Source organism: Hemitrygon akajei, chromosome 7, assembly GCF_048418815.1.
Source record: "Hemitrygon akajei chromosome 7, sHemAka1.3, whole genome shotgun sequence".
In the NCBI taxonomy this organism is placed as follows: Eukaryota; Metazoa; Chordata; class Chondrichthyes; order Myliobatiformes; family Dasyatidae; genus Hemitrygon; species Hemitrygon akajei.
In genome coordinates this window covers 90559292-90586224 of record NC_133130.1, presented here as the reverse complement: position 1 = coordinate 90586224, position 26933 = coordinate 90559292, and the positions used below count along the sequence as shown (strand labels likewise).

The 26933-nt window shown below is 44.2% G+C and overlaps 1 protein-coding gene across 2 annotated transcripts in view; it reads left to right on the top strand.

Annotated features, from left to right (window-relative positions):
- dtd1 (D-aminoacyl-tRNA deacylase 1) overlaps positions 1 to 26559 on the top strand; it is a 170320-nt gene extending 143761 nt beyond the window's left edge. For both annotated transcript variants that reach the window (XM_073051406.1, XM_073051407.1), the window contains exon 6: positions 21551 to 26559. In XM_073051406.1, the coding sequence (XP_072907507.1) occupies positions 21551 to 21553 (3 nt within the window). In that variant the 3' untranslated portion in view covers positions 21554 to 26559. The remainder of the gene's footprint in view (positions 1 to 21550) is intronic.
- The last annotated feature ends 374 nt before the right edge of the window (positions 26560 to 26933 follow it).

The following is a 26933-nucleotide window of genomic DNA, read 5'->3' as shown; positions in this document are numbered from 1 at the left end:
AATCCACATCCTGGGTACTTGGTTTCAGAGTAAGTTTTCACCTCATCCAGCAGTTCCACTTGCATTCTTGCACACACCGACTGTGAAGTTCTGCCTGTAAGTTCGCTTCATCAAATGCAAAGACACACAGTTAGAATTGCTCCAGCCTTAATCATATATAGATCTTCACTCTCTGGCCCTCGTACATTAAGGCAATTGGATTTTACAACAATCAATTTTAAAGCCTTTTAAAATAACTTAGAAGCTAAATGTCAGACCATGATAAGTTATCACAACAGGTTTCTGATAGTCTGAATGCTGAAGGTTGGTTGGCATACTACCTCTATCCTTCTGATAACTTATCCAAGCTAACCTGGTGTGACCAAAGGTACAAAAAGTTAACGGGCTTAGTCTGGAGAGAAGCAGCATCTCCACCCACAGTATTCCAGGTGGCAGCCTGTCACCCATGCACAGAAATAAATAAATAAATGTTTTTATCTATTGAGATACAGTGCAGAATATGCCCCTCTGGCCCTTAGCACTGTGCTGGCCAGCAACCTCCCGATTTAACCTTAGTCTAATCATGGGACAATCTACTATGACCAATTAACCTACCAACTGGTTCGTCTTTGGACTGTGGGCAGGAAGCTGAGCACCCGGAGGAAACCACGGAGAACGTGCAAACTCCTTATAGCCAGCGGTGGGAGCTGAAGAGAGAGCGAGGGATTGAAGTGTACAAGATTTTGGGAGGATGTTTCCCCTAATGGGGGGAATCTACATCCTGGGGACTTAGTTTCAGATTAAGGTTTCACCTCGACTGGCAGCTCCATTTGCATTCTTGCACACACCGACTGTAAAGTTCTGCCTGTAAGTTCACATCATCAAATGCAAAGACACACAATAAGCATTGCTCCAGCTTTAAATTCTGTGCCAAACTGAAACAGTAGGTGCAGAAACAGGGATCTAATGAAGCAAGAGAACAAACTGTATTGATACAGGGGTCTTGTGCCTTTTTTATACTGCTGCTCCCATGTTCACTGATCGATATAGTGGGGCGAGGGGGATTAAGTGAAAGGATTGATATAACTATAGGACATAAGAAATAGAAACATGGGTAGAACATCCTGACCAGCATGCTTACTCTGTCATTCAATAAGATCCTAATCTTTTTTAGAACTCAAGAGATTGGCAGATGCTGGAAATCCAGAGAAACAGACACAAAGTGCTGGAGGAACTTGGCAGGTCAGACAGCATCTCTGGAGGGGAATAAACAGACGATGTTTCAAACTGAGACCCTTCACCAGGATTGGAAAGGAAGGGAGCAGAAGCCAGAACAAGAAGGCGGGGGAGGGGAAGGAGTCCATGCTGGAAGGTGAGAGCTGAAGCCAGTTGATGGGTAGGTGGATGGGGAATGAAGTGATAGCTGGGGAAGTTAAAGGGCAGAAAGAAGAAGGAATCTGATAGGAATGGAGAGTGGACCACAGGGGGAAGGGAAGGAGGAGGGGCACCAGAGGAAGGTGATGGGCAGGTGAGGAGAAGAGATGAGTTATGAGAGGAGCCAAGAGTGGGGAATGGAAGAAGAGAGAAGGAGAGGAGAAATTGCCAGGTTAGAGAAATCAATGCTCATGCTGTTGGGTTGGAGACTACTCTTATGCAAAATGAGGTGTTGCTCTTCCAATCTGAGAGTGGCCCTATCTCGGCAGTAAAAAAGACCATGAATCGACATGTTGCAACGGCAATGGAGAGTGGAATTAAAATGGTTGGTTGCCTAGAAATAATGCTTTTGCAGATTGAACGAAGGTGCTTAACAAAGAAGTCCTCCAACCTGCGTTGAGTTTCATTAGTAAATCTTTTTAGTTTGTGCCACTTTCCTGCTCAAACCCATATGTAAAGATCTAATAGTGTCTAACTTTTTTATACTGAGGTTGATCCTTCACAGATGAGTTGTATAGAGAACTCCTGTGATGCACTATTCTCAGTGCAAATATATCCAGCTCCTCTCTATCCCAAATGGAGACTGTGGCCTCTGCTACTCTGGCTGGCTGAATAATCAAATCTGCAACAACCTTTAAGGACTTTGTAAGCTTTGCTGAGATCTGCTAACTTTTTCTGAAACTCTGTGAAGTATGGACCCAGACTGTTTAATAGCTCCCAATACAACGAACCGCTCAATCCCAAGAATCAATCTGATGACCTTCACTGCTCTCCCTCTGTCACAGCATATCCGTCCTTACAGGTGCCATCTAATAGCCTTTCCAGAATGACCAATGTTGGAATTAGGTAGCCTGGGTTCTTTTTAAAGAGATAAGGGAATTGGGGAAGGAGGAGGGATAGCCACAGTAATAAAGAATGGGATAAAAGCAGTAGAAAGAAAGGATTGGAACGTAGGTTATCAAGAGTGTGGATCGGTTTGGACTAAACTGAGGAACAGCGAGGAGCAGAAAGTGTTGGCAGTTTTTCTTTGTCTTCCTCACTAGCGGTGCAGAGAATAATTTGAAATATAAGAGCGTGTAATGGCTGATTCTGTAATCATCAGGGAGTTTTAATCTACATATCGATTAGGGAAACAAAATGGCCAATAACAGTGGAAACGATGAATTCCCAGTGTGTGAAAGAGGGATGCTCTGTATCATCGAGGTTCCAGTGAGAGAACAGACTCATTTTTTAAAGTCTGGCACTGTGCAATGAGAAATAGTTAATTAACAATCTTGTACTTAAGGGGCCATTGGGGATGAGCGATCATGATATGATTGAATTTTATAAAAAGATTGAAAATGATGTAGTTTAGTCTGAACTACACTCAGTGGCCACTTTATTAGGTACACTTGTATATTTGCTTGTTAATGCAAATATCTAATAGCCCAATCATGTGGCAGCAACTCAATGCATAAAAGTATGCAGGCAGGATCAGGAGGTCCAGTTGTTGTTCAGGCCAGACATCAGAATAGAGAAGAACTGTGATCTAAGTGACTTTGACTGTGGAATGATAGTTGGTGCCATACAGGGAGGTGTCTCAGAAACCCAAGATCTCCTGGGAGTTTCATACACAACAGTCTCTAGCATTTACAGAGAATGTTATGGAACAGAAATAAAGCCCATGAGCGGCAGTTCTGCCAGGGAAAGCACCTTGTTAATGAGAGAGGTAAGGAGGATTTTTTTTTTTTTAGCCAGAGAGTCGTGAATCTGTGGAATACTCTGCCACAGAAAGCTGTGGAGGCTAAGACTTTGGGTATGTTTAATGTGAAAATTAATGGTGTCCTCATTGGTCAGGGCATCAAAGGTGATGGCAAGAAGGCAGGTGTATGGAGTTGAGTGGGATCTGGGGCAAGCCATGATGGAATGGCAGAGCAGACTCGATGGGCTGAATGACCTAATTCTGCTCCTGTGTATTAGGTCAGAGGAGGATGGCCAGACTGGTTGAAGCTGACAGAAAGGCGAAGGTAAGTCAAGTAAATAGATGTTACACCAGTGGTGTGCAGGAGAGCATCTCTGAATGCACAACATGTTGAACCTTCAAGTGACACACACAAAATGCTAGTGGGACACAGCAGGCCAGACAGCATCTTTAAGGAGAAGCACTGTCGATGTTTCGGGCCGAGACCTTTCGTCAGGACTAACTGAATTTCCAACATCTGCAGATTTCCTTGTGTTTGAACCTTGAAGTGGTTGGGTTACAGCAACAGAAGATCACACCGGGTTCCACTGGGGTAATAAACTGGCCACTGGGGTAGGTTCTATTATCTAACAAAGCAAATGACTGTATGAGGAGTGTGTCGGAATTAGTAGACTGGGAAACAATATTATGATAGTAGCCTACATTTAGATTAGATTAGATTCAACTTTATTGTCATTGTGTCGAGTACAGATACAAAGCCAATGAAATGCAATTAGCATCTAACCAGAAATGCAAAGAATAATGTTATTTACAAATTAACTGCGAATAAAAAGTAAGTGCTCCAGCACACAAATATAAAAGTACTGAGACAGTCCAATATGGGTGCAATACTGCCTAGCACTGTGATGTGAGGTTCAGCAGGGTCACAGCCTCGGGGAAGAAGCTCTTCCTGTGCCTGCTGGTGCGGGAGCGGAGGCTCCTGTAGCGCCTACCGAATGAGAGGAGAGTAAAACGTCCATGGTTAGGGTGAGATGCATCCTTGATAATGCTTTTTGCCCTGCCCAGGCAGCGTTTATGGTAGATGTTCTCAATGGTGGGCAATTGGATGCAGATAATCCGCTGGGCAGTTTTCACCACCCGCTGGAGTGCATTGTGGTCCAATACGGGACAGTTGGCATACCACACTGAGATGCAGTTGGTGAGTATGCTCTCAATGGTACAGTGGTAAAAGTTCGTCAGCATCCTGGGACAGAGGTGAGCTTTCTTGATGCTCCTCAGGAAATAAAGGCACTGTTGCGCCTTTTTGATCAGGATGGAGGAGTTCAGGGACCAGGTGAGACACCAAGGAATTTGAAGCTTGATACACGCTCCACTACAGCTCCGTTGATGTAGATGGGGACGTGTGTGTGGCTCCTAGCATGCCTGAAGTCCACAATGATCTCCTTGGTCTTCTGGGTGTTAAGGGCCAGGTTGTTGTCAGCACACCATGCGGCCAGGTGCTGGACCTCGTCCCTGCAGGCCGTCTTGTGGTCCCCTCTGATTGGGCCAGTCACCGTGGTGTCGTCTGCGAACTTGATATGGAATTATGGCATAGCGTTTACAGTAAATACATGTCATTTAAAGGCACAAGCATCCAGTAGGAAAAAGTAGTTCTACCTTGACTAACAGGAAAAGGTAACAATAGTAAACAGTCAAATGAAAAGCCTTATAATATCAAAAGGAGCATTAAGCCCCGAGGATTGGGAAGTATTCTGATATTGGCAGAGGAAGACTGAGAAGTTGAAGAAAGAGAAAAGAATGTATGAGAGTATTCTGGAGACACATGACACTTTGCAAATACTGGCTATCTGGAGCAACACACACAAACATGCTGGAGGAACACGGCAGGTCAGGCAGCAACTACGAAGGGAAATAAACACTCAATGTTTTGGGCTGAGACTTTGAAACATCTACTATTTATTTCCCTCCATATATGTCGCCTGATCTGAGTTCCTCCAGCATTTCGTCTGTGCCGCTAAGAGAGTGTTCTGGCAAGAAACCTAGGGCTGGACTGTAAAAGTCTTTATTGGTACATAAAAGGGAAAGATCAGCAAGAGATACTTACAAATTGAGACATAAGAAATTATATCGGGTGGTTAAAGAGCAGAGGAAATATTCTGTGTCTGCCTGCATGGAAGAAAATGCAGAAATCCTCTCAGAAATGTGAGCATCTCTAGGTCTGGATTGAATGGGGAGCTGAAAAAAAATAGGCAATTAAAAAAAAACTATGAAACATTAATGTGCCTGAAAGGCGATGAATCCCTTGGACTCAATGACGCACATTGCAGAGTTTTTCAAGAGGTGTTTGTGGAGATAGTGGATGCATTTGTGATCATGTTCCAAAATTCCATGGATTTGGAAAGTAGCCAGTGTAACCCAACTAAGATGGGAGTCAGAGAACAGGGAATTGCTGGCCTGATGTTAGGAAAAATGTTTGAATTTATTATTAAGGAAATGATAAAATGTGTGCTTTGGGAGAAAAATAAGATTGAGCAGATTCAGAGTTGGTTTATGAAAGGCAATCATGTTTGACAAACCTTATAGAATGTTTTTGATGTTGCAACAACAGATCTGGTCGTGCCAGAGGGTGTAGTTTTCTTGGACCTTCACAATGACTTTAACAAGCTTATTAAACAAAACAAGAGCACATGGGATTGTGTGTAATATACTGACCGAAAGGGCTGAGGAGGATTGGGGACCGTCGTAACAGGTGAGGTGCCTGAGGTAATGGAGCTGGTGGCCCCAGCTCTTAGTAATCCGCGGCAATGGTTTGGATGGTGACGGGCAGCCTTGATCTATCCAACTAAACTGGAGACACAAAACTGGGTCACAGTACGGGAAGGTTGTGGAAGAGATTCAAGGAAGTAAAGAGTGGCTGAGTGAATGGGTGGAAAACACAGCAGAGAGAGTAAAGTATGAGTTTGTCTACTGTTGGTAAATAGGCAGAGAATCTAATTAGTGTGGGACTGAAAAACATTGGTATTTAGAGAACCCTGGCTGACTTGCACACAAACGTTATGCTGGTCTTTGTTGATGAGGATTTGAATACAAGGCGAGAGACAGCTTGCTGGGATAATATAGAGCCTTATTAAGATGGCACCTGGAATAGTGTTGCCTGGTCCATTTTCCGGAGCTAAGTGATAATATATGTGTGATCGAGGGAGTGCTGCAAAGATTCATCAGATTGATTCTTAGGATGGCAAGTTTACTCTAGGAGCAGAGATAAAGGAGACTGCATCTATATCCCCTCGGGTTTAAAATAACGAGAGGTGACCTCATTGAAGCACTCAAAATCCTTATTTTCTTGATGCTTCCCCTGACTAGGGTGTCTAGCACCAGGAGCCAAAATCTCCTGATAAAGAACACGAGATGCTCTGCAGATGCTGGAAATATTGAACAACACACACAAAATGTTGGAAGTATTCAGTAGGTCAGGCAGAGTCCCGATGAAGGGTCTCAACTCAAAACGTCAAGAGTTTATTTCCTTCCATAGGTTGCTGCCTGACCTGCTGAATTCCTCCAGTACTGTTTGTTGTTCACAGTGAGGGGTTGGCCATTAACGACTGAGGTGAGGCATTTCTTTATCCTGAGGGAGGTGTATATTTGGGGTCCTCAAACTGAGAGGGTTGGGAGGAGAACTCTTCCCAACTCTTCTCCTTGGTCCTTGTTTTAAATCCCCAAATTCTGAAAGTATGTACTCTGGTTGTAGATTTCCTCACTAGGGGAGATATCCTCCCAGAATCCTGCAGACTTCATCTTTTCAAACTCACGTGCATAACCCAATCTGTTCAATTCGTCCTCGTAAGATACCAACTGCGTCATAGCAACCAACCTATTCAACCTTCTCTGAACCATCTCCATTATACCCTCTTCAGAAAAGGAAATGAAGCCTACATCGTACTCCAGGAGATGCCTGACCGGAGCCCTGCACAATTGTTGGACTGCTCTAGCTTAGTTCAGAATTGTGCTTCCCATGAATGAAACAGCAAAACAAAAAAAGAGATAATTGCACGCAGAGCACGTTTTGTATTTCCTACTCACTGTTCAGCATAATAAGTGAATGCAGGTGCAGACTGCATGTGGTCTGCAGTGCACGTTGCCACCCCACTGATTGACCTTGTGCAAAGGTGGCACAGCAGTGCAGCTGGTAGAACCACTGCTTCACAGCTCCTGAGATGCAGGTTCGATCCCAACCTCGGGTGCTGTCTGCGTGGAGTTTGCATGTTTTCCCTGTGACTGTCTGAGACTCCACTGGGTGCCCTGGTTTCTTTGCAAATCCCAAAGAGGTGCAAGTTGGTAGGTTAATTGGCCACAATTTGCCCTTAATGTGTAGTTGGGTGGTAAAATCTGGGAGAAGTTGATGAGAAAGTTTGAGAATGCAATTTGTGATTCATATCGGGTTGATGTTACTGTGTGGTTGCTGGCTAGTGCAGGCTGAAGGGCCTGTTTCTGTACTGTATCTCTGTATAATTGTTGGGAATCACATAAAACCAGGAGCTTCCAGTTAATCTTGAAAGGTGGTCTGAAGATATAATCTATTGGATGATGATTTGGACTATAAACTATTAGAAAATTTATTGTTAGAAAGGGATGAATATTACTCATTGTGAGAATGTACTTACAGTAATTTGCAAGCATAGTTTTCTTTCAGACATAAGGACGTGTCTCTGGGCCGTCTTTCAACATGATTAAAGAGCTAAAATTGTTTTTTTAAATAGTTAAGAGCCTCATACTGGAATAAGAACACACAATGTTGGATAAATTCAAGATCATCCACTTCTGGGAAATAAAATGTCCGTGATAATTTAAATTCTGAGCGAAAGAACCATTGTGAGGATGTTCAGATGGATCTGAGTGACTTGTACACAGATGGTCAGGCAGTATCTGAACCTGTTATCTCTGCCTCTTATTCATACAAGCTCTCTAGTCTCAAAATTTCACTTCTGAAGGCCTCCCACTCACCAAGTACACCTTTGTCAGAAAACCGCCTGTACCAATCCACACTTGCCAGATCCTTTCTGATACCATCAAAACTGGCCTTTTTCTGATTTAGAATCTCAATCCGTGGATCAGACTCATCCTTTTCCATAACTACCTTGAAATTAATGGCATTATGATCACTGGATGCAAAGTGTTCCTCTATAAGCCGCTGCCCCTGCCCTGTCTCTTTCCTTTGTAGGAGATCTAGAATTGCACGCTCTCTAATTGGGACTTCTATGTACTGATCAAGGAAACTTTCCTGAACACATCTGACAAACTCGATCCAGTCTAGTCCTTTTACAGTATGAGAGTCCCAGGCGTTACGTGAAAAGTTTAAAATCACCGACTATCACAGCCTTGTGTTTCTTGCAACACAGTCTGTGATCTCTCTACATATTTGCTCCTCTAAATCCCACAGACTGTTGGGTGATCTGTAATATAATCCCACTAGCATAGTCATACCTTTCTTATTTCTCAGTTCCACCCTAACGCCTCACTAGACAAGCTCTTCAGTCTGAGCACTACCGTGACATTTTCCTTGACTAGTAATGCCTCTCTTCCCCCTTTAATCCCTCCCGCTCTATCACGTCTAAAACAAGGAACCCCAGAACACTGAGCTGCCAGTCCTGCCCACCCTGCAAACGTCTCACTAATGCTACAGTGTCATAATTCCATGAGCTCATCTGCCTTTCCTATAATACTCCTTGCATTGCGATACAGTACCCTGCAAAGGCTTTGGACACATAAATAGCTCGGGTGCCCCAGAATTTTGCACAGTACTGTAGTGGAGAACAAGTTTTGTAAATCTAGTGAGAGCAGAAGATGTTGGGAATAGCAAGGGTGGAGCACCCCAAGCGGGGTGTGAGGCAAGTGGACATCAAGCAAGGTCATTTGATTCCAACCAATTGGTTTATAGATCATTACAGTCCCTCTATTGCATCCCGCTCTCTTCGCTCTCTTCCCTCTCCCCCTTTTTGCCAACCAGGATCCCTCTCTCCCTGCCCCTTTCCCACTCTCGGTCCATAATGGAGATCCGTATCAGAATCAGGTTTATCATCATGAAATTTGGTTTTTTTTGCTGCAGCAGCAGCGATACAGTGCAATTGCATAAAACCACTGCAGTACTGTTGAACATTCTTAGGCACACTAGCTATATATATGTGTCTAAGACTTTTACACAGTACCACTATGCTTCACCTTTTGGTTCCTGACTTTGTATGTAGGCTTAACACCAACTTTCTCTGCAACCACACCACTATCAAATTATAGGCCAATTATAGGAAATTATAGGCCGGTAAGTTTGACATCGGTAGTAGGTAAATTATTAGAAGGAATGCTAAGAGATAGGATCTACAAGGACTTATTAGAAACAGTCAGCATGGCTTTGTGCGCGGTAGGGCATGTTTAACCAATCTATTAGAGTTTTTTGAGGAAGTTACCAGGGAAGTGGATGAAGGGAAGGCAGTGGATGTTGTATACATGGACTTCAGTAAGGCCTTCGACAAGGTCCTGCATGGGAGGTTAGTTAGGAAGATTCAGTCACTAGGTATACATGGAGAAGTAGTAAATTGGATTAGACATTGGCTCAATGGAAGAAGCCAGAGAGTGGTAGTGGAGGATTGCTACTCTGAGTGGAGGCCTGTGACTGGTGGTGTGCCACAGGGATCAGTGCTGGGTCCATTGTTATTTGTCATCTATGTCAATGATCTGGATGATAATGTGGCAAATTGGATCAGCAGATTTGCTGATGATACAAAGATTGGAGGTGTAGTGGACAGTGAGGAAGGTTCTCAAAGCATGCAGAGGGATTTGGACCAGTTGGAGGAATGGGCAGAAAAATGGCAGATGGAGTTTAATGTAGACAAGTGTGAGGTATTGCACTTCAGAAGGTCAAACCAAGGTAGAACATACAAGGTAAATGGTAGAACACTTAGGAGTGCAGTAGAACAGAGGGATCTGGGAGTACAGATACATAATTCCCTAAAAGTGGTGTCACAAGTAGATAGGGTTGTAAAGAGAGCTTTTGGTACATTGGCCTTTATAAATCAAAGTATTGAGTATAAGAGTTGGAATGTAATGGTGAGGTTGTATAAGACATTGGTGAGACTGAATTTGGAGTATTGTGTGCAGTTTTGGTCACCGTATTAATAAGGTTGAAAGAGTGCAGAGAAGGTTTACAAGGATGTTGCTGGGACTTGAGAAACTGAGTTACAGAGAAAGGTTGAATAGGTAAGGACTTTATTCCCTGGAGCGAGGGAGAATGAGGGGTGATTTGATAGAGGTGTATAAAATTATGATGGGTATAGATAGAGTGAATGCAAGCAGGCTTTTTCCACTGAGGCCAGGGGAGAAAAAAACCAGAGGTCATGGGTTAAGGGTGAAGGGGGAAAAGTTTAAAGGGAACATTGGGGGGGCTTCTTCACGCAGAGAGCGGTGGGAGTGTGGAATGAGCTGCCAGATGAAGTGGTGAATGCGGGCTCATTTTTGACATTTGAGAAAAACTTGGACAGGTATATGCATGAGAGGGGTTTGGAGGGATATGGCCCAGGTGCAGGTCAGTGGGACTAGGCAGAAAAATGGTTTGGCACAGCCAATATGGGCCAAAAGGCCTGTTTCTGTGCTGTAATGTTCTATGGTTCTATCTGTACTGGTGCTCTGGTTTCCCCCTATAGCTCTAATTTAAACCGCACAGTGTGGCACTAGCAAACCTTCCTGATGGGATATTAGTTCCCTTCCAGTTCAGGTGCGAACTGTCTCTTCTGTATAGGTCCCACCTTCCCTAGAAATTCCCTTCCCAATGATCCAAAAGAATGAAGCCCTCCCTCCTGCATCAACTCCTTAACCACATGTTAAACTGTATTGTCTTCCAATTTCTGACCTCCACGTGGCTTGGGTAGCAATCCTGAGATCACAACCTTAGAAGTTCTGACCTTTAACTTAGCACCTAACTCCCTGACGTGGTGTCCCTGTTCATGAGAGTTCCCGTTAAGGACAGCTTGGTGCTCCTGTGGTCAAAGTAAGGGCTCCATTGACTTTTTGGGTACACCCTTACTTCAACATACTTCCTCTATAAGGAGAATTACTGTGAACGAACAAGTGGAGTGGCCATGGGATCGCGGGCCATTGCTAACTTCTACATTGAGGAGAGGCTCTGAGTTCACCGCTCTTATGACCCAAATACTTCTTCAGGTACGTCGATGACACCTTCATAGTGTGGCTTCATAGATTCCAGGCACTCCATCAGTTCCACGACCATCTGAACAGTATACATCCAAACACAAACAAGAGAATATCTACGGATGCTGGAAATCCAAGTAACACATGCAAAATGCTGGAGGAACTCAGCAGGCTGGGCAGCATCGATGGGAAAGAGTACAGTCGATGCCTTGGACCGAGACCTATCGGCAGGACTGGAGAAAAAAAAGATGAGTCAGGGTTAGAGGGTGGGGGGTGGGGGGGGAGCACAAGGTGATGGGGGAGTGATGAAGTAAAGAGTTGGGAAGATGATTGGTGAAAGAGATACAGGCCTGGAGAAAGGGGAAATCTAATAGGAGAGGACAGAAGGCCATGGAAGAAAGAAAAAGGGGGAGGAGCACCAGAGGGAAGCGATGGACAGACATTCAATTTACGATGGAGATGGAGAAGAATGGTTGCCTCCCGTTCCTGGACATTCTAATACGACGCAAACCGGACTGTACCCTCAGACATAACATCTATCGGAAACCCGCTCACACGGTCTTGTACCTCAACAATAACAGCCACTGTCACGACTCCCAATGTAGAGCGATTCTTTCTATTTCTATTAACCATGCAAAAACTATTTGACTCAGAGAGTCTCCACAAGGAAATGAGACGATTACACAAAACGTTCCTACAGGTGAAGGACATCAATTGGGCTCTTAAAAGGGCTGACAGAAAAACCAGGAAACCTAATAACGAGTTGGAACCCATTGCTACCACCTGTCTTACCTATATTTCCACAGTTTCTGTAAGGATCGCCAGGATCCTGAAGAAATACCAGAGTAATACCATCCACAAAACCGTGAGGAAGCTATGCAGGTCAAAGATGACTTGGGACTCAGGTGGGCTGGCGTTTACAGGATTCCCTGTGAATGCAAAGTGCGCATATGGTGGAAACCTGCATCAAGGAGCACAGGACGTGTATGCATTTGGGTTACCTGGAGAAATTGGCGGCAGCAGAACATTACATTCGCAATGCCGATAGGATTGACTTCAAAGGCACAAAACTACTGTGCTGCACCAATGGCTTTTGGGACCGCCTGCTAGAGGAAGCCATTGAAATTAAAGTAGAGGAAATGAATTTTAACATAGACAGTGGTCTTGCTCTAAGTAAGAAATGGAATTTGATTGTAAACAAGGTGGGAGAGATTGGCTGAAGACAAACCAATCAGGCGGGATGGGCTACGGGGGTATAAATACCACTGCTCTAGACTTACTCAGGCGTCATCCCTGAAGAAGATGGCAGAGTTTGTCATTGAAACGTCGGTCATAATCGATACCTGTACCTGGCTGGAAGCCCAAGAAGAGTTTATTTGTCCCTGAACTCACTTTACAGGATCCTGTCCCTCCTGCTACCCAGGTCATTGTCAGCGATGTGGACCACGACCTCTGGCTGCTCACCCTCCCACTTGCTGTGACTTGGTCCGAGATGTCCCTGACCCTGGCACCCTGGAGGCAACAGCCCATCCGGGAATCTCGTTCTTGTCCACAGAGCCTCCTTTCTGTTCCCCTAACCAATGAATCCCCAGTCACTACAGCTCGTGTCTTTTTGAGTCCCAGAGCCAGGTTTGGTGCCAGGGCTGACCGACATTGCTTTCCTCCGCTACATCATCCCTCCCAACAGTATCCAAAGTGGTATGCGGGGAATGGCCACAGGGGTACTCTGCACTCCCCTTACCCCTCCTGACGGTCACCTGTGTCCTGCACCTTGGGTGTAACTATCCCCCTGTATGTCCTGTCTATCAACCCCTCAGCCTCCCAAATGATCCGGAGTTCATCCATTTCCAGCTCCCAACAGTTTCCGAGGGGGTTTCACTATCCCCTGAAGAGGGTAATTAAGTTTGGGTGACAAATAACAGCCTTGCCTGTGATACCAATTCCATAAATGGAAAATTAATTAAAAAAGAAATCCACCAATGCCCTTTAAATTTTGCAAATTAACAAATGATCTTATTTTGTAGCCCACATTTTTGCCCACTATCAATTCAGATGGAATGGCCCTAGATGAGTCAGACAGTGATTGAATTGCATCCATATGGTGATTCTCTCAGTGTTCCTAAGTGCTTTACAACCAGTGCAGTATGTTAAAAGTGCTCTTTTGATTATAATAAAGGTCACAGGCCAAACAGTGCCCCACAGCAGGCTGCCATAAACATCTTGAACTGTGCATAAGTATTAGACCACAGGAGCAGAATTAGGCCATTCAGCCCATCAGCTCTGCACCACCATTCCATCATGGCTGATCCCGGATTCCACTCAACCCCAGACACCTGCCTTCTCGCCATATCCTTTGATGCCCTGACTGATCAGGAAACTATCAACTTCTGCCTTAAATATACGTACGGACTTGGCTTCCACCGGAGTCTGTGTCAGTGCATTCCACTGATTTACTACTCTCCGGCTAAAAAAAAATCCTCCTTGCCACTGTTCTAAAGGGTTGCCCCTCAATTTTGAAGCTGTGCCGTCTTGTTCTGGAACATTCTCTCCACATCCACCCTATCTAGTTCTTTCAACATTCGGTAGGTTCCAATGAGATCGTCCTCACATTCTTCTGAATTGCGGTGAGTACAGGCCCAAAGCTGCCAAACACGCTGCATATGTTAACCCCTTTATTCCTGGAATCATCCTTGTGGACCTCCTCTGCAGGTTCTTTTTTGTCTCAAAGTAGTGCTACTGCATTCACTGCAGACGAGGTTTAATACCTTCTCCAACTAATGGTCTCTAACAATTCACCACACAGTCAATTCAGGAGGGCCAACCTAGATGTTTGTACCAAGGACTTGAGCCCAGCCACTTACCTTGGAAGCAATGGTGTTACTCACAAAGGTACAGTTGACTAATAGGATTATCTGAATGGCTTTAAAACATTCAGAGCTGGTTTGCCAGTGGTAGTGAAAATTGCAAGTTGTCAACATAGCTGTACAGGTCATTTCAAGAGAATGCTACCCAGGGAATATGTTCTATGTTTTTCTCAGCCCAGAAGAAAAGTTCATGGGGTGGGAGTGAGAATTACAATGATTTGTATTTATATATAGCCTTGAAATATTGTCCCAAGTTCTCTTGTAGCCAAAAATGGATACTAATCCAAAGAAGGAGATTTTGGGAGGGTTGACCGAAGATTTTCATGTAGAAGTTGGAAGTGGAGGCCCTATAGGTTAAAGAGTCATTTCAGAACTTTGCCACCCACTAGAATTTAGAATTTATTTAATTCTTACATCCATCCTACAATGTGAGGGAGCACAAATCTTTGGGTTATGAGTCTGTCGCAATATACAGACGTGTGAATTTAAAAGACTAGTGGCCTGTAGAAAGAAGCTGTCCCGCAGCTTGTTGGTCCTGGCTTTAATGCTGCGGTAGAAGCAGCTGAAACAGTTTTTATTTGGGATGATTGGTGTCCCTGATGATCTTCCAGACCTTCGTTCTGCACCTGCTGCTAAAAGTGTCCTCAGTGGAGGGAAATTCACATCCACAGATGCACTGGGCTGCCCGTACCACTCTCTGCAGTGCCCAGCCATCAAGGTGGGTGCAGGTCCCATACCAGGCAGTGATGCAGCCAGTCAGGATGCTTTCAATGGTGCCCCTGTAGAAAGTCTTGAGGATTTGGGGACCCATGCCAAACTTCTTCAGTCGCCTGAGATGGAAGAGACGCTGTTGTGCTTTTTGTTTGCTACAAATCTGGTGTGTACAGTCCTAGCAGAAAGAAAACAGTGCATGAGGGACCAAAGTCAAGGAGGTTAAATGAGGATTTGGTGGAATGTGAGCTTGAAGAATGTGAAATAATCCAGTAGGTTTTGGACAACATTATAAAACTGGGGTGGCACGTTACTGTAGTTGTTAACACAATGCTTTACAGAGCAGTGACCTCAGTTCAATTCCTGCTGGTGTCTGTGAGGAATTTGTACGTTCTCCCCGTGACTGCGTGGCTTTCCAGTGGGTGCTCTGGTTTCCTCTCACAAAGATGTGCAGGCCGGTAGGTGAAATGGTCATTGTAAATTGTCCCGTGATTCAGTTAGGGTTAAATCGGGGGTTGCTAGATGGCACAGTTCAAGGGGTCGGAAGGGCCAATTCCATGCTGTATCTCAATAAACAGATAAAGAACAAGCATCTGAACAAGCTAGTGCACTGATATGTTCTGGTTGCATAGTGTATGAAGGAAGTGACTGCACTGGAGAGGGTGCAGGATGTTGCCTGGGATGAAGTGCTCCAGTATGAGAAGGGTGTGTTTGTTTTCCTTCCATGGTAACAGGGAGCCCGATAGAGTACATTAAAATGATGAGGGGCATAAATGGGACAGATAGGGAGAAGCTTTACCCTATAACAGGTTTCTTAAAGCTGGAGAGCATAGGTTTGAGGTGTGGAGTGAAAGGGTAAAAAGAGAAGTGAGAACTAACTTTTTCAACCAGAAGGTAGTTGGAATCTAGAACACACATAGCTTGGGTGGGTGATGGAGGCAAGAGGCATTCACAACATTTAAGTAGATGGATGTTTTCATGGTCAATGTCAGAAGACTGTGGATAAAATGTACATTAACAGTTTTAAAAGACTTCTAAATGACATTTGGGCAGGTCTCTGAATAAGAAAGATTGAGAAGATTTTGGGTCAATGATGGCAAATGAGACTTAGCTTGGATGGGCATCTTGGGTCAGTATGGAGATTTGGGCCAAAGGGATATTTCTGTGCTGTTAACTTTATTTCTCTAAATGCCAGAGAATCGGATAGTTGGTGCTTGTTAGTCACTGTGCACATGGCTGTATAAAGGTCCTGCTGATGATAAGGGACCCAACGTTTCCGTTTTAAGTAGATCACTGTTTGCTGCCTGGGTCAGGTCTGAAGAAGAAGCTGCATTTTGCTCACAGTTGACTGTGCTCTTTAATAATGAAAATCGCAGACACTCCCAGCCTTATGTATTTCCGTTGACTGGGGAATGTGTTCAAGAGAGTTGACTTTCTACGTCTGACTTTGAACTTTTTCACGCCTGCAGAGGTCTGTTTAGTAAAACCAGTATGCATCAGTCCTATAAATGTCATTCGGTTTCTCTCAGTGGAATAAATTAAAGCAAGTATTTGATCTGCCATCTGCCCAGTTACGTGATACAATCTCAGCAATCCTGTCCTATGGCTCAAGTGATCGGACTCACCGTTTATGTAACAACGTTTGAGAGGACAGAAAAGTGCTCAGCAGATGTTTCAGACCAGCTATTTTAGTTTGTAACGTCAACCGTGTTTATGGAAGCAAATATTCTGACATACCATCTGAGGGTGCCCACAACAATAAGCAAACGCTGCAAATCGAGAACACTCTTCTTCACTATGGGCCTCTTCTAGTGGTTGTGATCTTTAGCTGGCTGTCTGGCCTCCCCGTTACCACAGAGAAGGCAGCATCTATGAAAAAGGATAAGCAGTCAGCGTTTCAGCCAAGATTGGGGAGAAAAGGGAGAAGTGTGAATAAGGTGGTGGGGTTAGGGAGGATGGGGAGAGGAGTACAAGCTAGAAGGTGATGGTGAAGCCATGTGAGGGGGAAGGTAGGTGGGTGGGGGCAAGGGTGAAGCAGGAAGCTGGGAGGTGACTGGTGAAAAAAATAAAGGGACAGAAGGAGGAGGAGGAGTCTCGTAGGAGAGGATGGTGGACCATGGGAGAAATGGAAGGAGGAGGGACTCTGGGGGGAGGTAATAGGCAGGTTCAGTGAGAGGGAAGCCAGAATGGGGGATGGGAGAAGGGGGAGGGAGACAAAATTACCAGAAGGTAAAGAAATTGATGTTTTTGCCGTCAGGTTGGAGGCTCCCCAGACAGAATATGAGATGTTGCTCCTTCAACGTGAGAGTGGCCTGATCTTGGCAGCGGAGGAGGCCGTGGGCTGATATGTCAGCATAAGAAATGGGATTAGAATTAAAATGGTTGGCCACTGGGAGATCCTGCTTGACAAACTTTATCTGTAACAAGCAGGACACAGCCAGTACAGGACCCAGGACAGCTCGTCTGAAATGATAACACCACAAGGAATTTAAAGTTGCTGACCCTCTCTACCTCTGAATCTCCCAATGAGGACTGGTTGTGTCCTGCTTGTTACAGATAAAGTTTAATTATGTGTAGTTATGTAAAGATCAGGCATCTAAAACTTTGACAAACTTCTATGGATGTGGTGCAGAGTATATTGACTGGTTGCATCATGGCCTGTTATAGAGACACTAATGCCCTTGAATGGAAAATCCTACAAAAAGTAGTGTGTTTGGCCCAGTCCATCATGGGTAAAGCCCTCCCCAGCATTGAGCATGTCTAAACAGAGCGCAGCAACAGGAAAGCAGCATCCATCATCAGGGACCCCACCACACAGGACATGCTATTTTATTGCTGTTGCCATCAGGAAGGTGGTACAGGAGCCTCAGGACCCACACCACCAGGTTAGGAACAGTTATTACCCCTCAATCATCAGGCTCTTGACCAGAGGGAATAACTTCACTCAACTTCACTTGCCCCATTACTGAACTGTTCCTATACAACCTATGGACTCATTTTCAAAGCCTCTTCATCTCATGTTCTCAATATTTATTGTCCATTTATTTATTTAACTCTTCTGTATTTGCAGAGTTTGTTGTTGTTTGCATGCTGGTTCTTTGTTCACCCTGCTTGGTGCAGTCTTCCATTAATTCTACTGTGTTTCTTGTATTTACTGTGATTGCCCACAAGAAAACGAATCTTAGGATTGTGTATGGTGACATATGTGTACTTTGATAATAAATTATCTTTGAACGTTGAATGTGCCACAGTAAGTGTAAAGCATGTTGGAACATTACAGAATCACTGTGCACCGTAAGTATAGTTCTTTTGTTTTTAATTAACTGTAGGGTTATTTCCCTCTCATCTATTCTCTCACGTGCTGAACAACTGCCCCCGGATTCTGCTCCGCCTCACCTTCGCCAGGAGCAATTTACAGTAGGCAACTAATCCACCGGCACATCTTCCGATATGGAAGATTCTGTAAGGAGCTTGTGTGTTCTCCCTGTGACTGTGTGAGTTTCCGCTGGGTGCTCCGGTTTCCTTCCACGTTCCAAAGACGTACCGGTTGATAGGTTAATTAGTCATTGTAAATTGTCCTATGATTAGGTTAGGGTTAATTTGGGGGTTGGCTGGGCGCTGCAGGTTGACGGGGGAAGGGCCTATTCCACGCTGTATCGCAATGAACATGCGGGAAACGGAGAGAATGTGCAGACTCTACAGACAGTTCACAAGGTCAGAATCAAGGCCACTCTAGCTTTCTTGCTGCAGTGCTGACTGATGCGGAATCTATTGCCCAAATCCTGCTGGGTTATTTCACCTCCTCCAGATCCACATTCCACCAGCTCCTACAACCTATTAGTTTCAGTCTGGTCTCTGAGCTCTCCTTCTTGGACCCTGTTTCACTGGGGATGAGGATGGGGCAGTCATTTTGTGAAATTCCTCCTTAATCTTAGTCTCTTTACTTTTCAGTTGCCCTTGGTTCAGGTAATTAGTTTGGGCTAATTGTAATTAAAATGCGTGAAGTTTCTTCCTTAGTGTGTTTTTTTTTTATTTTTAATACTTTTATTAGTATCCTAACAGTGTGGTTAACCTAAAAAAAGTGTGAAATTTGAAAGCACTGAAGCAGACCATTTGGCCCGTTGTATTCAGCCTATCAAAAATGAACCACGTTAATCCCATTGCATATTTCTTGTTGGGTGGCTCTTCAGGTTGTTTTTAAATATGACAAGGGCCTTTGTTTCCACCAGCCTATTAGGTGACACCCACCATTCAAATGGAGCAGATTTTCTCAGCTGCCTTCCAATCCATCTCCCAGTTATTGTACTCCACCCCCTGTGGCTGCTGCTCTTCCTGCTGATGGAAATGTCTCCGTTTTTGCATGCACTATCTCAGCCTCTCGTTCTGTACACCTTCGTTAGTACCTTCCCTCATTCTCCTTTGTCCCAAAGACAGCCTCTCTTCGTAGCTTTAAAGCTTGGGCGATCGAGGTGGAGGTGGGGAGGGTGAAGAGTTTTGGTAATGATGGGTGACTGATGGGCAAGGTGATCGAAGAGATAGAGTCCCTGAAGGATGGGTAGGAGGAGGAAGGGAACATGGCAACATCCTGGCTAAACTCTACGGCTTCCTTTCTAGTAGTTTAATTGTTAATTTCTTTCAAATAATGTTTTTGAATATGCGTGACTCAGAGATCTCACAAACATTTCAACTGCATAACAGCTGTGGCAGCCTGGGAGCGTGGCTGAACTGGCTGTTGGAGTGTTCCTGTAGGACTGACAATCGGAGAGGCCCGGTGAAGCTAGAGTTCGACGCTGTCAGTGGAAGGAGGGGTGTGGGATACAGAAGGGAAGCCACTGTTCCCCCATAGTTTGGGATCCCTGCAGCATCACTCCAACACAGCCAACCATCTCCATGAAACCTTTGCTTCGGACTCCACTCCCTAAGCTGCTCGGTGGCACGGACGTGTTTTTCAGTTATCCAGAAGAGGTGCCAAATATTTTTCACCCTATGTTTTTCTGTTTGGGAGGTGATTCATGTTTCTCTTCAGGGCACCATCTGAACTTGAAAGCGGGATTATATTTCAATGTGTGGGATCCAGAGCCAAAAGGGAAGCCCAGTTTCCTGGAGATTCTTGCAGAACATCTGGAACATCCACTGAATTAGCATATAGTTACTGTGAGCCCTGGGCAGCTGTTTTAACGCAAGAAGCTCAAGCCCAGTCCCGATCCGGTGCTTGCAGGGATCCTGTAGTTGTAACTCTTAATGGCTCCAGAAATGAGAGCAGGATTGGGAAAAGACCAAGACCAGGCGCCGCTAGGGATCACAGCTGGGTGCGGATCACTGACCGCCGTTCTGGCGGCTGTGGGAATTGGACAGGATCCGCTGCAGGTGGGGGTGACCTTCCAGCGATGCTCGAAGGGAGAGTGCTGCCCTCCCTTCTTGCGGATTCAGGGCCTGGAGGGGGCTGTTCACCTCATGGGTGCTGCCTTCTTGAGGCTCTGCCTATTGGAGGTGTCCTCGGTAGGGGCAGTTGTGTCCAGGATAGAGCTGACTAGTCTACAACCCTCTGCAGCCTTTTCCGACCTTGCAGGTTGGAGCCTCCATACCAGGCAGTGACGCAGCCAGTACGAATACTTGTTATGTACCAAATCCCCTCAAAGTCCTAATGAAGTATAGCTGTTGATGTGTTTTCTTTGTGACTGCATTAATGTGTTGGGTGCACAACAGTTCCTTTGAGCTGTTGATGCCCAGGAACATCAGGCTGCACGCTCTTTCCATCTCTGACCCCTCAATAAGGACTGGTTGTATTTTCCCAACTTCCACTGCCAAAAACAGTGGTGCCTTTGGTGAATTTATAGGTGGCATGTGGCTGCACCTAGCCACACAGTCATGAGAGTGACAGCACTGGTCGCAGTCCACCCCTTCATGCCTGTTGATCTAATTTGCAGTGCATGAAAATGGAGTGAGATTTTCACTGTAAAGGAGAGAAAGGTTAAGCACTTTAAATCCCACTGTGTTCCAGCAGGTCTGGATTGAGCCTACACTGGTACAGCCGGTCCATTTCTAGGTATTGAGAACTCTAGGGAAGTATTTTGAACACTTGGTAGTTAGTACAACAATTGTCAATTGTAAGTTTGCCTTATAATGTTTTGTAACTGAGCTTTGAGACACCACCCTGTACTTCTGAGAATGGTTACTTCTCTAACTAGATGTCCCGTCTCTCCTTATTGTTTATTTCAGCCCATTGAGTCTATACTTTAAGAGCTGTCCCATCAGTCTCAGTCCCCCACACTTATTTTCTTGTTACCTATTCTCCCACACGTACCTATGGAGTCCGCACTGATTCTCCTACCACTCAGCTGTGCTGGGAGCTAATTTAGTGGCCAATTAATCTATCAATAAGCACGTCATTGGGATCTGGATAAAAAACAGGAGGGGCAGCGAGAACGTGCAAACTCAGTGCAATACTGGAGGGGCAGGATTGAACCTGGATCACTGGAGCTCTGTTACTGTGTTCATTAGTGTCTACAGAGCACAGGTATTCAAATGACAACACATGACTGTTCAGCTTGTATGAATACAGATTAACGGCATCCCTTTGATTAAAGGTTTAAAGCAGGGATGAGTTGGATTGGGAGGTGTGGGACTGTTGTTAAAAACATACACAGCATACCACTGATTCCTATTTTTTCTTCTTTCTTTAAAGTAATGACAGGTTTTAAGAGACTTTCTTTTGGGAACACTGCACTGGATTATGGATCCCCCCTGATGTCCTGGAATATTTAAACCGCATTGACCTCCACTCATTGTGTAAGGCATTGGAAGTAGAGAAAAGGAAGAAAAAATAAATGAAAATGTGACTGAGCTCTTGAAACCTGAAATGTAGCTACAAATAAAGTTGTTGAGAATCAAGTCCCACAAATCTTTAACCCAGATCACTCTTGCGATCTCTTGAAAGTACTTTTTAGAATATTTACGATTGTTCTTTTTCCACAAGAAATTGTGAATGTTGGTTTCTACGGTAGGTTTAGCGGTAATAGCACAAGATTGGGTTGGCTACGACTTTTTTAATGGAGCCTGTTCTTCAAGCCATCAAGCACAATTAGTGACAGCCATCTAACCGAGCCTGGTGACCAGCTAGTTGCCAGACTGATAACCCAGCACGAAGCAGTTCAAGGACCGATTGCTGAGTCTGGTGTGAGAAAAAATTGTGCAATGCACGGCAGCGTTATCCATGGAAAATTGGACCACACTGGATCAGGTCAAGGTGCTGGGTAAGAGCCCACCATTTATCCATTCATGATCAGATTTCCTGTTGGGATTCACAGATTACTGGAGTGTAGAGCAGAAATTGTGAGATTGACTTTAAGCAAAAGAGAATGCCCCAGTATTCTTAAACTTTTCACTCCAGTCCACCCAACCCAGATCTCTACCCTGTAAATCAATTCAGAGCTTACTGCCCTTCGGTTTCCCACAGAGTGTAGCTGTACTTCTGGAAGGTAAGCACATGGGTAGATATTAATATGAGAATGGAAGTAGAAGGGCTGCCTTATAAAGAAGGCGGCAATGAGAATTGAAATAGAGCAACAAACTTTTGAGGTTAAATACTAGTTCTTTAAACAGTAAATCTTTCCAAAACAAAGGGAAAATTGAAAGTCAGCAAAAATCACAGTGGGCACATTTAACATTCATATTACACTTTTCACTGCTTTTTAAGAGACTCCTTGCTGTAATTGCCTGTGGCTGTTCAGAAAGAAATGAGACATTTTTGAAGAAATTTTAATTATTATTCCCTTTCAATTTATCAAATTTAAAGGGCTCTTTCATATATTTGTGTTTTAACTTTGTAAATTTGTAAGGCAAAGAAATATCACAACATTGGAGCACTCAATTAAGAAATGTATCATATAAATCTGGCAGTGTACAGGAACTGATATTTGCAGCATTCCGAAAATGTATACAAATTTGTCCTTGCACTTTACTGCTGGTGTGTGGGATATTGTCCCATCACCACGCAGAGTGTGTGGGATATTGTCCCGTTACCACGCAGAGTGTGTGGGATATTGTCCCATCACCACGCAGAGTGTGTGGGATATTGTCCCGTTACCACGCAGAGTGTGTGGGATATTGTCCCATCACCACGCAGAGTGTGTGGGATATTGTCCCGTTACCACGCAGAGTGTGTGGGATATTGTCCCATCACCACGCAGAGTGTGTGGGATATTGTCCCATCACCACGCAGAGTGTGTGAGATATTGTCCCGTCACCACGCAGAGTGTGTGAGATATTGTCCCATCACCACGCAGAGTGTGTGAGATATTGTCCCGTCACCACACTGATGGTGTGTGGGATATTGTCCCATCACCACGCAGAGTGTGTGGGATATTGTCCCGTTACCACACTGATGGTGTGTGGGATATTGTCCCGTTACCACGCAGAGTGTGTGGGATATTGTCCCGTTACCACGCAGAGTGTGTGGGATATTGTCCCGTTACCACGCAGAGTGTGTGAGATATTGTCCCATCACCACGCAGAGTGTGTGAGATATTGTCCCGTCACCACACTGATGGTGTGTGGGATATTGTTCTGTCACCATGCAGAGTGTGTGGGATATTGTCCCGTCACCACGCAGAGTGTGTGAGATATTGTCCCGTCACCACACTGATGGTGTGTGGGATATTGTTCTGTCACCACGCAGAATGAATGGGATATTGTCCTTACACCATGCTGTTTCAGTAAGCCATTCTGCTGTAAGTAAACTAGTAGTTCTTCTGTGCTTTACACCCTTTGCCTCTTTAGAATTTGACACAGTGAATCAATAATTTCTTCAATAAAAACCGTATAAATATGCCAGTTCTAAAATCTGCAGACAAATCATCACAAACTCCACCTTGTCAACACCACCCGCATCAGAAACTGGAAAATGAAATGTGATTGTTTACAATCGTGAAATATGCTTAACATGCCAGGGAGGTGGAGGCCGACAACCTTTTGAGCACAGTTTAAATTCCTTTGTGCGCTAGTAGCAGAAGATGTGTGTGCACACACCTCGGGGGAACATTGGTCAGGGGTACGAAATGTTCCATATAGTCCCGTTAGAGAATTGGATCACACTGTATATCGTAGGCTTAGCACCTTGACTTATGGGTTCCAGAGCCATTATCTATGACACCCACAGATATTTGCTCCTGGCTGTAAGCCACTATACTACCATATCTCACTATATGCCGTCTAGCATTGTGCCACCAGCTCTGGGGAGTTGGTCCTGCCACTCGTACGCTGTGGCATATAAATGATGTCCAAATGATTGAGGGCACTCTGTATGGTAAAGTTACCCAGTGCACCACTACTGAATATTCCTGTTGGGACCAGAAAGCAAGCTGATCAAGTCTCATGTGAAATTTCTGTTAATATGTTATGAAGTAAGGGGTTTCAGAAAGAAAGTTTCCAAGCTGCCCAGACGGCCACTACCATGTTAACAACCCTTCTGATGTTCTTCATGGGGTGGTTACAATGTGCTGGTCCCGAAAGAGAACTTTCTCTTCTGTGAACAATCTGTGCTTCCCAAAAGGAAACAGTCATACCTCATCTCCCCGAGTGGATTCTGTAAACCACAGACACTGCAGTCCCGATCTGAAAGTTGTCCCTATCTTTTATTTTGTGGTGAATCGTAATTTTGTTTTTTGTAAATGTTTAGAGGATGTAATAGCTGCGTTGAATTCTGAAGATCTCTGTTTGATGTGAAAGGGGCTGTATCTGTCCTTAATCTTGTGTATCCATGGTGATCATCCTCATTGTGGGCGATGTACTGTGATAATATCTGTCCATTCAATGTTCAGTCTGCTTTGTTTGCATGGTGCACGTGGGGATTAGTAATTAATCCACCCAGGGTTCCAGCTCAGTGATCCAGTCTTCCCAGGGGAGCCAGGCCAGTAAACCAAATCAGTTCAGTGACGGAGACCCCAGTGAAGCAATCCACTTTGGTGATCCAGTCCACCCGGCAAAGGAATCCAGTTCGGTGATCAAGTCCACCCAGTGGAGCAATCGGCTCAATGATCTGATCCCTCTGTCAACAGTTTCAGCTCAGTCACCTCGCCCGGCCACTCCTGTGGTCCGGTCCATTCAGCAACTGGATCATCTCAGTGATCCAATGGGAAAGTCAGTGATCCAGTTCACCCAGGAGCCATTCCAATCCAGCGATCTGATTCACCTAGAAGCCTAATCCACTTCACTCATCCAACTTGTCCACAGAAACCAAACCGGCTCAAGTAGTCAGTCCACCCAGGGATCTCCACTGCTCTTCAGTGACCCAGCCCACCCACAAGGAAACTGGAAAACAAAGCATATTCAATACATTTAAATGATCTGGTCCATTTGGCCCGCTCAATGCAATGCACATCTATGTGCACAGTAAGAGGGAACCCATGAGATCCCAGGGGTATGGTTGAACCATTGGGACATCTGTTTTGTCCGTCCAGTAACCCTGTGGGGATAGAAATTTAAATAAGCACTAGTATTGCAAGCACCAACTATATGGAATTAAAAATGATAATGTTTACTATTAAATGTGCAATTCTCACTCAATTCAAATGTGATTATCTTTTGCCTTCAAAGCATGTTACTGTGTTAAAACTACTTTGATAAATTGTCACTGGATGGAGGGTGCAAAGTGTAAGATCAGAACATATTACATAGCATGTATGTTGCTTTTTATTTACTCTGCATATAAAATACAGAAGGTGCAGTATTTAAATATTTTCCTCGCGATCTTTTCACCAAATTCGTAAACCTATTTATGAACAACATTCCTAAAGATTAATTAGCAGAGAGAAACAAAACAGGCATTAGTTTTTTTTACTGACTTTGATAAACTAATTGTTATGTTAACTTCATTAATATAGTTCACCTCATCTCACCTTACAATGAAACATGGTTTGGTAACGTTTTCATATCGTCCTCTGCCAGGCAGGGAGAATTCTGCTGGTTGCCGGTATTCTGCAGTTCATACTCCAGTGACCTGTACAATTTTCCATGCAGGTTGGTCTAAGTTGCCTGATCAAATATCTACTAAAAGTTGCTTTGAGAGTTTTACAGAATTCTTCTGCCAACCACATCCTGGTGTGGGAAGTGAAACTGCCTCATCATGCACAATAGAAAGCTGCAGTTGAAGTTGCCGTTGATAGAAAAATACAGGGGTGCAGATATTATTCCTGCACAACCCAGCGGTGCAGTTTGGAGGACTTAAAGAATGACTCATCTGTTGTTGTTAAAAAATGTTTTTTTTTAAAATGCCACGGAGTTCCCATTTGAGATTTTATTCAATTTGTAGAGAGTTTGGGCAGGCTCATTTTAACTGAACCTTTTATCAGATAAACCATTGGTGCAGAGTTTTAACCACCATCTTGCATTCCAGACCAGGGGTTGATGTAAAGTTTATGTGACATACAGCAGAAGACTACAACACTGCTGAGGGAAGCTTTGTAGAAAAGGGAATTTTACAATTTTAAATGCAGAGTTTATAAACAAGAAAGGAACACTCTGTTTTACTGTAACAACTCTACTCTTGTGATTTCTGGGTAATAGCATTTATACCCATCTGGAATTTAATTTCTTTGATTAGCTGTGTTTGGGGCTTGCGGTTTGGATGAAGCATGGTGTGATACAAATTGTACTTCTGCACAAACCATCCATAATAAATGTTGTGTTTAACTTTTACACATTTGCCTCACTTTTAAAATAATCTGTTTGATCTGTTTATCCCATTGAAGTTTGTCCATTTTCTTGCCCTGGGCAAATCTGGGTGCCCAGGGTCCATAACACTCAAGACACCAATTTCGCCAGATATTGACAAGTTGTTCAACAAGTCTTTATTTGTAATTATTCTGTTTTGTTAATCTATTCTAGGGACTGATTATTTATAAGCTATTTCCAAATCCAGTTTGTGTCTCTTCAATTTCAGACATTAAACAATCAGAATGGTTTGTGAATCACTTTTCAAATAAAGTGAGATTGTGATCACAACTGTTCAACATGCAGTACATGAAGAGAGTGTCGAGGCTCGGTGGCCTTTGTACATTTAACAAGGAAGA